The sequence below is a fragment of the Schistocerca nitens genome, chromosome 8 (genome assembly GCF_023898315.1).
Source record: "Schistocerca nitens isolate TAMUIC-IGC-003100 chromosome 8, iqSchNite1.1, whole genome shotgun sequence".
NCBI lineage: Eukaryota > Metazoa > Arthropoda > Insecta > Orthoptera > Acrididae > Schistocerca > Schistocerca nitens.
In genome coordinates, this window is record NC_064621.1 from 501933218 (window position 1) to 501945562 (window position 12345).

General features: G+C 45.0%; 1 protein-coding gene across 1 annotated transcript in view; it reads left to right on the forward strand.

Annotated features, from left to right (window-relative positions):
* Positions 1-12345, forward strand: part of LOC126198871 (cholinesterase 1-like) — a 121130-nt gene that overhangs the window by 72562 nt on the left and 36223 nt on the right. Inside the window, exons 6-7 of the mRNA XM_049935472.1 lie at positions 5376-5541; positions 9629-9807. Of these exons, the coding sequence (XP_049791429.1) occupies positions 5376-5541; positions 9629-9807 (345 nt within the window). The remainder of the gene's footprint in view (positions 1-5375; positions 5542-9628; positions 9808-12345) is intronic.

Below are 12345 nucleotides of genomic sequence, written 5' to 3' on the forward strand. Positions count from 1 at the left end.
ATATCCACCTTTCGCAGCAATGCAGGCTGCTATTCTCCCATGGAGACGATCGTAGAGATGCTGGATGTAGTCCTGTGGAACGGCTTGCCATGCCATTTCCACCTGGCGCCTCAGTTGGACCAGCGTTCGTGCTGGACGTGCAGACCGCGTGAGACGACGCTTCATCCAGTGCCAAACATGCTCAATGGGGGACAGATCCGGAGATCTTGCTGGCCAGGGTAGTTGACTTACACCTTCTAGAGCACGTTGGGTGGCACGGGATACATGCGGACGTGCATTGTCCTGTTGGAACAGCAAGTTCCCTTGCCGGTCTAGGAATGGTAGAACGATGGGTTCGATGACGGTTTGGATGTACCGTGCACTATTCAGTGTCCCCTCGACGATCACCAGTGGTGTACGGCCAGTGTAGGAGATCGCTCCCCACATCATGATGCCGGGTGTTGGCCCTGTGTGCCTCGGTCGTATGCAGTCCTGATTGTGGCGCTCACCTGCACGGCGCCAAACACGCATACGACCATCATTGGCATCAAGGCAGAAGCGACTCTCATCGCTGAAGACGACGCGTCTCCATTCGTCCCTCCATTCACGCCTGTCGCGACACCACTGGAGGCGGGCTGCACGATGTTCGGGCGTGAGCGGAAGACGGCCTAACGGTGTGCGGGACCGTAGCCCAGCTTCATGGAGACGGTTGCGAATGGTCCTCGCCGATACCCCAGGAGCAACAGTGTCCCTAATTTGCTGGGAAGTGGCGGTGCGGTCCCCTACGGCACTGCGTAGGATCCTACGGTCTTGGCGTGCATCCGTGCGTCGCTGCGGTCCGGTCCCAGGTCGACGGGCACGTGCACTTTCCGCTGACCACTGGCGACAACATCTATGTACTGTGGAGACCTCACGCCCCACGTGTTGAGCAATTCGGCGGTACGTCCACCCGGCCTCCCGCATGCCCACTATACGCCCTCGCTCAAAGTCCGTCAACTGCACATACGGTTCACGTCCACGCTGTCGCGGCATGCTACCAGTGTTAAAGACTGCGATGGAGCTCCGTATGCCACGGCAAACTGGCTGACACTGACGGCGGCGGTGCACAAATGCTGCGCAGCTAGCGCCATTCGACGGCCAACACCGCGGGTCCTGGTGTGTCCGCTGTGCCGTGCGTGTGATCATTGCTTGTACAGCCCTCTCGCAGTGTCCGGAGCAAGTATGGTGGGTCTGACACACCGGTGTCAATGTGTTCTTTTTTCCATTTCCAGGAGTGTATTTCCCAAAACTAAAGATTGTAGTTATGTAACAGAATTTTATAAGGCTAGCCTTGACCCAGAAAGACCAACGTTGCATACGAATATGATGTTCAATGTGTGTAAATCTAAAAATTATTTCGTTGTAAGTACAGAAGACTTAGTGCGCTTCGAATCCAGACATGATGAAATTGATAACGATCGCTTTAACGATACCAATTTCTATAGGTAGAGCAGACCTTTCTTTGTCCGCCCTTAGAAGATTAAAATCTTATCTGCGCTAACAACGACGCAAGAGAAATTGAACAACAATGGTATTTTGGATGTCAATAACAAGAAGGAAAAAATTTGAACCTTGTCATTGTGGCGTACTTTTTCATGAAACTATTCACCGTTCGTAGGAACACATTCTTTATGAGTGAGAATTAGAAATTACACAAAGATTTTAAAAATAAAACAGTTGCATATAGATTGTGGATTACTTTTTGTATTAATTGATTAGTGTGGCAAAAGAACGTAATAAACAGTAGTCTGTTTACCTTTGTCAGGTGTTGCTCATTCAAAGATATTGAAACTGGATTTTCAGGAGGTTTAGTTTCAACATTTGTGAACTGTGATTTAGAGCACCCACACTGATTTTCGACCTGTGGTCATGTTAGTATGTTAAATAGGAACAATACACAGAAAGTATGTTTCAGACTATACAGCTGCTTTCCTCATTTGCACTGCTATAGGCACAAAACTGTAGGCAGAATTCTTTCTATGTTTACATGATACGAAGAGCTTTGCTAACAAACTATAAGGAAAGAACATAAATGAGTTATTAGTGTGCGTAACTAAATTAAAAAAGGGACACTTCTATAAAATGCAGATAAACGTTACTTGACACAGTTATAAAAATACGAGTACCATGAAGTCTGATTACAGCATCGTGCAAGTGCTAGCGAACAAATATTGACCACTGGAAAGATATTTCTTTATTAGAGTTGTAAGTCAGTTCATTTTCAGTAACGTGATTCCCTGTATAAGCTATTTTCTTCTAATTTCATATTAGAAAATTTGTTATTCGGATTCTACATACTTAGGCGAATTGTTCTTATGTAGGGCAACGATAAACTGTCTTTTTCACTAACAGGGACCACTCCACCAGTAGGTTCTGTTGGATTTGATGACAGGTCCGACGCATCGCACTGAATACCGTGATCTGTGTAGGCTAGGCTTCAGCCTAGGTAGTTGGCTCCTAACACTGGGCGATGGGGATGGTAGGACCAAGCGCATCGGCTCAGTTGCTCACCAGTTACCTTTCTTGACTGCTGCATGCGCGATGTCGGTAACTCAAAACAATGCATATCTGTGGTGAAACGGTCAGCAGGGGAGACAGCCTTGCCAAACTTTCGCCTTCAGCGGCCTGTGCTTTCACAGTGATTCTCCAAAAGAAATGAATGCGTTAATCAGTTTACAACATCTTTTTGCATGACAGAACGTAAACATGAAAATATTATAAGGGACAGTCAGATGAAGACGAGACAGATTATATAACGAGTGTAGGGCAGCCGTTGGAAAGGCAGGTAGGTATCTGTACAGAAGTGCCCTCTGTTCGGAATCAGGAACGAACAGCGTGTGCATTCATCGCTCACTATTTGTCTGTTATACGTGCTCGACGTGAAGTCAGCCAGTCGCGTGTGCGTCGGATTTCATTATGAAGCTCCGAAAGAGCAACAGCGAGTTGTAGTTCGATTTCTGACTGCTGAAGGAGTATCAGGAAGTGAAATTCTTGTCTAAAAGTCTGTTGCGTATGGCGATCACAGTATGTCATGTGAGCGTATATTTGCCTGGAATAAACGATTTCGAAAATGTGTGGTACCACTGAAAGTTAGCAGTCGGCCAGGACAGGCACATCGTGTCATTTCCCCGTCCTGTCGCTGCTGCGGTGGTTACTGCCATCAGAAAAGACCGACTGCGGACATGTTGGACATTAGTTACGGTACCGCACACGCAGTCACCACAGTCGATTTCCTACAGCCTGACGGAGGAACAGAAGTTGAACAGAGTGTCGACATCGCTGCAGCACATGGAACGATATCTCGATGAGGAATATCGTTTCCTGTCACGTACTGTCAGGGAAGATGAAACATTGTGTCGTCATTTCTCTGACTACAAGGGCCTGCTGCTCTTCGATTGTCTCGAACTCGGCGCCACAGTTAACGTCGGTACTTGGATGCCTGGCAAACCTTGAAACTCAACATCACGTCCAAACTCCTAGAAATGTTGACGATCGGCGCCATACTGTTGCAGAGTTATGCCCGCCCACATGTTGGCCAGATTGTTTCGATTACGCTGCACAAGTTTCGCTGGGAAGCCCTTACACATCCTCCATACAGTCCTGATCTTTCCCTACGTGATTTCCATATTTTGGGGAGCTAAAGAACAACATTAGCGCCCGTTTTAGTCCGCGAGCGGAAGATGAATAAACTGCGAGCGTACAAGCCTATTACATAATGGCGCTCTTGATATATTGTTGTCAGGACGACTAGATCATCCGATCACGCCGATTGGTTCGACGCCCGCTTGATAATAGGCCAGATAAATCGTAATAATGAACACTGAAAGACCTAAGTCGATACAAGGCCCCGGGAGTAGACAACATTCCATTAGAACTACTGACAGACTTGGGAGGGCCAGGCCTAACAAAACTCTACCATCTAGTGAGCAAGTTGTATGAGACAGGCGAAATAGCCTCAGACTTCAAGAAGAATACAACAATTCCAATCCCAAAGAAAGCAGGTGTTGACAGATGTGAAAATTACCGAACTATCAGTTTAATACTCCACTGCTGAAAAATACTAACACGAATTCTTTACAGACGAATGGAAAAACTGCTAGAAGCCGACCTCGGGGAAGATTAGTTTGGATTCCGTTGAAATGTTGGAGGCAATACCAACCCTACGACTTATCTTAGAAAATAGATTAAAGAAGGCAAACCTACGTTTCTAGCATTTGTAGACTTAGAGAAAGCTTTTCACAATGTTGACTGGAACACTCTCTTTCAAATTCTGAAGGTGGCAGGGGTAAAATACAGGGAGCGAAAGGCTATTTACAATTTGTACAGAAACCAGCTGGCAGTTATAAGAGTCGAGGGGCATGAAAGGGAAGCAGTGGTTGGGAAGGGAGTGAGACAGGGTTGTAGGCTTTCCCCGATGTTATTCAACCTGTGTATTTAGCAAGCAGTACAGGAAACAAAAGAAAAATTCGGAGCAAGAATTAAAATCCATGGAGAAGAAATAAAAACTTTGAGGTTCGGCGATGACATTGTAATTCTGTCAGAGACAGCAAAGGACCTGGAAGAGCAGCTGAACGGAATGGACAGTGTCTTGAAAGGAGGATATAAGATGAACATCAACAAAAGCAAAACGAGGATAATGGAATGTAGTCGAATGAAATCTGTTGATGCTGAGGGAATTAGATTAGGAAATGAGACGCTTAAAGTAGTAAATGAGTTTTGCTATTTGGGGAGCAAAATAACTGATGATGGTCGAAGTAGAGAGGATATAAAATGTGGACTAACAATGGCAAGGAAAGCGTTTCTGAAGAAGAGAAATTTGTTAACATCGAGTATAGAATTAAGTGTCAGGAAGTCGTTTCTGAAAGTATTTGTATGGAGTGTAGCCATGTATGGAAGTGAAACGTGGACGATAAATAGTTTAGACAAGAAGAGAATAGAAGCTTTCGAAATGTGGTGACACAGAAAAATGCTGAAGATTAGATGGGTAGATCACATAACTAATGAGGAGGTACTGAATAGATTTGGAGAGAAGAGAAATTTGTGGCACAGCTTGACTAGGGATCGGTTGGTAGGGCATATTCTGAGGCATCAAGGGATCACTAATTTAGTATTGGAGGGCAGCGTGGAGGGTAAAAATCATAGTGGGACACCAAGAGGTGAATACACTAAGCAGATTCAGAAGGATATAGGTTGCAGTAGGTACTGGGAGATGAAGAAGCTTGCACAGGATAGAGTAGCATGGAGATCTGCATCAAACCAGCCTCTGGACTGGAGACCACAACAACAACAAAATGTAATATGTGTACAGTCGTTTCCGCTATACTGGGTCCAACCTTAACGCTGTGCACCTTGTACAGGAGAAACGGTGCCCACTGCCGCTGGATTTCGTTCCCGTTGTGGAGCCGCCCTCGGATTCTGCGCTGGTCATCGAGCATCCAGTGGACGTCCTCAGAACTGGCACGTACAATCAGGTGCCCATCATACTAGGCATCAGTTCTGGAGAAGGAGTCCTTATATCCGTCAGTAAGTAACAAAACCTCTTAAAATCTGGGCTTCACTAATTTTGTTTGGATTCATATATAATTTACTTGTAATTTTTGTGATGTACACTATGTATGTGGCTGTAAATTCAGCATCTTTTACCATTTATGGTTCACACACGAGGTTCCATCGAAAAGTAACGGGAATTCTTGTTTTTCGTATAGAATGTTCATATGTCCATTCATCAACATTCAACACGTGACCAACAAAGCAAACGCGAGGCTCAAACAACTCTACCCTATGCTTAACAGGCGTAGCACACTGAATAGGAGGGTGTCCACGTCCATTTACACCACACTTATCAGACCTCTGATGACGTATGCTGCTCCCGTCTGGAGATACGCTGCGCCCACACGCCTGCGCCGTCTGCAGCTCATACAGAACAAAGTACTCAGAATCATAAGCAACGCTCCGCGATACACACGCACCGCGGATCTTTACCGGGAATATCTGCTAGACACAATCTTGCAGGTATTCCCCTTCAGAAATATACGCTTGCGCCAGCATTCTTTCCAATCTTGGAAGCACTTCTGGAACTCCGTTTTCGTTATGGGGTTCGGCTCCTTCAGCGATTCCGTTTTTATCTCTTCAATGGCGGAAAAACGACATCCTTTCACGGTTTTCTTCAGACTCGAAAATAGAAAGACGATCATGTCCGGTGAATATTGTGACTGAGACAACACAACGCTTTTCTTTTGCCAACAAAATCACCAACAAATACTGAGGTGTGAGCAGGAGCATTATCGTGATTGAGTTTCCACCAGTGGTTTTGCCCCCATTCTGGTTGTTTTCTTCGGATTGCTCACGCAAACGGTGCATAACTTACAGGTAGTATTCCTTATTTACTGTAAGACCATAGGGCAGGAACTCACCCTATTCCACTGAAATCGAAGAAAACATTGAGAAGAACTTTCACACGTGCTCGAACTTGTCGAATTCTTTCGACCTTGGCTCTTCAGGCAGCTTCGATTGGGACGACTGGACATTGGTTTCGACGATATACGCGTGTACCGATGTTCCGTCACCTGTTATAAGCTGCTGTAGAAGTTCTGTATCATTGTCGACTTCATCCAGCAATTCATGAGTGATGTCTACGCGACGTTGTTTCTGGCCAAAATTCAACAGTTTGGGAACAAACTTTGTTGCTACAGGTTTCATGCCGAAAACAATCGTAAAAATTGCTTTGCATGAGCCAAAGTATATGCCGACACCATCAGCAACTTCTCTGATGATGATTAGTCTATTTTTCAGAGTATTTCCTTTGCTTCTTCCACATTGCCGTCAGTGACTGGCCTGCTAGTGCGTCCAGGGTGGTCGTCGTCTTCAACGTCTTCTCGACCCTCTTCGAAACGTTGATACCATCCGTAAACTCCTGTCTTACTCTTAGTAGATTTGCCAAAAGCCAAAGATAACACTTAGAATGCGGTGCTGTGTTTTATTCCATTTTTAAACAAAAATTTAATACGAATTCTTTGGTGCATCTTTTACGATAGTAAAACTTCGCCGAGCACTGGAAAACACGTACAACCTTTTCGATTGTCAACAATGAAATAACAGCTGAAACTGCATCATACATCAGGAAAATTTGTACCAACAACATAAAAATGTTTTGAAAAAGCCGGCGAAATTAAAAAGAATTACCGATTATTTTTTGATCACACCTCGTACTATATTCACAGCAACATATGAATATTGCATGCTCGTAAGCAAACATTCCCTCGCTGACATCGAGATTATTTCTTATGCTATTTCCAAGTTGAGCTAGCTGCAAATATCTACAACAGAGAATGGAGAGATCAAATGTTGCTGATGATCTTTATAAGGATTCCTCACACGAATTTCTTTTATGCATTTAGTTGGGTTTATTATCTTGGATTTATGAAGCCAGAGGATGAGTAACATGTTACGATGTCCCGTGGTTGACTGCCGTGGAACTTCGTCTGGTTACTACACTGGTGACCAAAATTAAAGCAACAAACCTGTATTTCCCCGTGTTGTGTCTAATTCACAGTATAATCATACAAAATGTCAACAGATGTCCGTACAGTCGTGTTCTGCACGGAAGATGACATTCCGGTTAACGGACAACCACGTCAACGATAACGTCAGGGCACATGTCAAACTGGGTAGTGTTTGCCGGTAGTCCCACAGCCACATTCGCTGTGTACACAGTCACAGACGATAGAGTATGGCACAAAGGAAGACGCCTACCAGACTCTCTGTGATGGAGGGCCCCAAGAAGAATGGAAGCAGGACAGTAGCAAACTGATATGGCGGAAGACTTAATGTGAACCGTTCTGTTGTTTCTCGGCTGTGGCGATAATTTACAGAGACCGAAACAGTATCCCAAAAACCAGGGCAGGGCTGACCACGAGTGATATCGAAAAGAGAGGACCGTTATTTGGCCGACGACGTGGCCTTATTACTGCACGGCAACTGGCATCTCACCTCGCACCATCCACGGGACTTGTTGTATCGAGACAAACGGTCGACAGAAGTTTTCTGTATGTGCAGCTCTGATGCGTCTTCACAGAAGGGAACTTCTAGAGTGGAGTCATCAAAATGCCACCTGGACGGTCTAAGAGTGGGCCAGTGTTCTTTTCGCAGATGAGTTCCCTTTCGTCTGGAAAGTAACACCAACATTGGACTGTTGATGACTGGAAACACGTTGCCTGGTCGGACAAGTCTCGTTTCAAATTGTATCGAGCGGATTGACGTGTAAAGGTATAGAGACATCCTCATGAATCCATGGACCCTACATGCCAGCAAGGGACTGTTCAAGCTAGTGGAGGCTCTGTAATGGTGTGGGGCATGTGCAGTTGGAGTGATATGGGATCTATGATCATTCTAGATATGACTGTGACAAGTGATACGTACGTCAGTGTCCTATCTGATCACCTGCATCCATTGATGTCCACTGTGCATTCCGACGGACTTGGGTAATTTTGGCCGGTGTGGCCGAGCGGTTCTAGGCGCTTCAGTCTGGAACCGCGCGACCGCTCCGGTCCTTAGATTACTTAGGTTTAAGTAGTTCTAAGTTCTAGGGGACTGATGACCTCAGATGTTAAGTCCCATAGTGCTCAGAGCCATTTGAACCCACTTGGGCAATTTCAGCAGGACAATGCGACAACCCACAAGTCCAGAATTGCTACAGAGTGGCTCCAGGAACACTCTTCTGAGTTTAAACACTTCTGCGGGCCACTAAACTCCCCAGATATAAACATTATTGAGCGTATCTGCGATGCCTTGCAACGTGCTGTTCAGAAGAGGCCACCACCCTCTCGTACTGTTATCGATTTATGGACAACCCTGCAGGATTCATGGTGTCAGTTCCCTTCATCTCTACTTCAGACATTAGTCGAATCCATGATACATCGTGTTGCGGCACTTCTGCTTGCGGGGGCCGAAAACGATATTAGGCGGGCTTACCAGTCTCTATGGCTCTATAGTGTAGTTCTGTAATATTTAAACCTACTCGCACCTGCCTGTCTTGGAATTGGAATTATTGCACTCTTCTTGTAGTCGGAGGATAATTCCCTTCTCTCGCATATCTTGCACAATAGGTAGAATACTTTGTCGTAGCTTGCTATCCGAAGAATCTCAGCAATTTGTGATAAAATGTCATCTATTCCGTGTAGTTTGTTTCGACTTAGGTCTTTAGCTGCCCTGTCGGATTTTTGTCTTAGGATCATATTTTCCAACTTATCTTCATCTACTTTCCCTCACCTTTCCCTGTGCAGCCCTTCTGCATATCCCTTCCACATTTGGACTTTCCCGTCTTTAGTTAATACTGGCTTGCCATCCAGCTCTTCATATTCATATAGCTGCTTCTATTTCCTCAAAAGGTCTCTTAAATTTTACTGTAGTCAGTATCCATCTTTACTCTTGTTATGCATGGCTCTAATTCCTCAAACTTCTCGCCTGGTCATTCGTTCTTTGTCATGATTCATTTCCTGCCAATAACAGATGTCAAGCGATGACTCCTTGATGCCAGGCCGTAATCCTGTAGAACTTTGCTCGAATTCACTTGAAATTTGGCAGTTAATGGAGAGTTTCATTTAATTTGCAGACACCACCATTATGACGGAAGCAGGGATCGCCGACTTGAAGGAGAACTTCACGGCGCTGGTCGGCTCCCAGCTGCCGCTCCCCACCGAAGAACAGCGGACCCGCGCAGCGGAACAGCTGGAGCAATTCTACTTTGGGGACGAGGGCTTCTCCACAGACGACATGCAAGCCGTCACTGATGTAAATAACCTGATTCAATATTCTGATAGACTGAACATATTAAGTAGTACTGAGCAGGATGCAGTCTGGCTGCCTTATAATTAGGCCTCTGAAGCGGTAACTTACCAATTGATGTGGCACGTACGCTCGGAGCGACCAGCTGGATACAGTTTTTGTCCATACAGCTTTGACAAAATGTTGGCGGCCTAAATTTTTAGGTTTTTGGAACAAGGAAAAAGTCCTGTACATTCTCTAAATTTGTTTCCTCCGATGTACGAGAGACAGGGTGCCTCCCCTGCTAGTCTTATGCTCTACCTATGTTGTTTTGAGAGGCAGCCTAGAAATCAGAATACAATGAAATATGCTTCTCTCATTCCTCAGTCTTAGATGTAAAACGTAATAAATGATGGTGCGAGCTTATAATCGGCGACCCATCTAGTGAAACGTGACCACCTTCAGACAACAGGATGCAGGCTGTTGATATGCTCATCCATGATCTAATGTTTTTTATGAGTTTTTCGGCCTGAAACTGTCTGCTGACAGCGGGGTATTGGACTGACGTGCCTTCATCGTGTGCGAGATCTGGCTTTCGCAAATGCAAGAAGGGATCCCCCACACGTATTTAACGTTCCTGTACACATTAAGAGAGACGTGAAACAACGCTGTCTGCAAAATCAAATATAAAAGTAGTGTCCGTTTTGAATAAACGACGAAAAACTGTGTAACTCAACTGATTTTACATTGAAGCGCCGAAGAAACAGGTATACGCATGCGTATTCAAATACAGAGATATGTAAAAAGGCAGAATATGACACTGCGGTCGGCAACGCCTACATAAGACAACAAATGTCTGTCGCAGTTGTTAGGTCGGTTACTGCCGCTACAATGACAGGTTTTCAAGATTTAAGTGAGTTTGAAAGTTCTGTTATAGTCGGCGCACGAGAGATGGGACACAACATCTTCGAGGTAGCCATGAAAGGATTTTCCCGTACGACCATTTCACGAGTGTACCGTGAATATCAGGAATCCGGTAAAAATCAAATCTCCGACCGCTGTTGCCGGAAAAATATCCTGCAAGAACGGGGCCAACGAAAACCGAAGAGAATCGTTCAACGCGGCAGAAGTGCAACCATTCCGCAAATTGCTGCGTATTACAGTGCTGGGCCACCAACAAGAGTGAGCACGCACAGCATTCAACGGAACATCATCGATATGGGCTTTCGAAGCTGGAGGCCCGATCGTGTACCCTTGATGACTGCACGACACGAAGCTTGACGCCTCGCCCGGGCCGTCAACACTGACAGTGGACTGTTGATGACTGGAAACGTGTTGCCTGGTCGGACGAGTCTCGTTTCAAATTGTATCGAGCGGATGGACGTGTACAGGTATAGAGACAACCTCGTGAACCCATGGACCGTGAATGTCAGCAGGGGACTGTTCAAACTGGTGGAGGCTCTTAATGGTGTGGGGCGTGTGCAGTTGATATGGGACTCCTGATTCGTCTAGATACGACTATGATAGGTTACACGTAGGTAAGCATCCTGTCTGATCACCTGCATCCATTGATTCCATTGTGCATTCCGACGGACTTGGGAAATTTTAGCAGGACAATGCGACACCCCACTCGTCCAGAACCGCTACAGAGTGGCTCCAGCAATACTCTTCTGAGTTTAAACATTCCCGCTGGACTTTAAACTCCCCAGACATGAACATTATTAGGCATGTCTGCAATGCCTTGCAACGTGCTGTTCAGAAGAGGTCTCCACCCCTTCGAACTCTTACGGATTTATGGACAGCCGTGAAGATTCATGGTGTCAGTTCCAACCAGCACTACTTCAGACATACACGATATTAGGCAGGTGGCTCTTCAGTGTATTTCAGCAATTTCGCATAGGGAAAAGTTGCCTTAAAAATTATAATTTAAGCTGTGGGATGGATCTTTGGATCTTTTTACACACCAGTCTCGCAGACAAACTTAAACTTCACGCGAATCTTAAATGTATCCTTCATTCACGTTACAAGATAACTGAACAGAGCATTAATTACGATACGATGCGGATTAGCACAGACGATAAAGTCCCATAAGCCTTAGGGGATTTAAATACATTCGATAAACATGTATATAATAAATATACATATATGTAACAAAGGTCTGTCCAAACTGGACGTAACGACGTCCTCAAGGCATATGAGTGGTGGATTTCACACAAACCGTCAACGTAACCTGTCGGAACGCAATGAAACTGGGCGTCGATGTCAAGGATACTCGTGAAGAAAATTTTGACTTTGAGGGACGGTAGTCAACTCACCCGATTGTGTGTCTTCTTAACCTTCATTTTTTTCGTTTGTTTCATCTTTGTGATGGATGCAGGAAGTATATTTTCTCTTTGAGTATTCCTCCAAATATTTGAAACCATAAAATGATTTAGGTTTTACAATTCCTGGAGAGAGAATAAGCGTACACCACGCATAAATAAGAACGTGAATGGATAAAACAGGTTTCATTAATAAAGTTTTTTGATAATGAAAAATCCGGGAGTATAGAAGGAGGAAAATAGT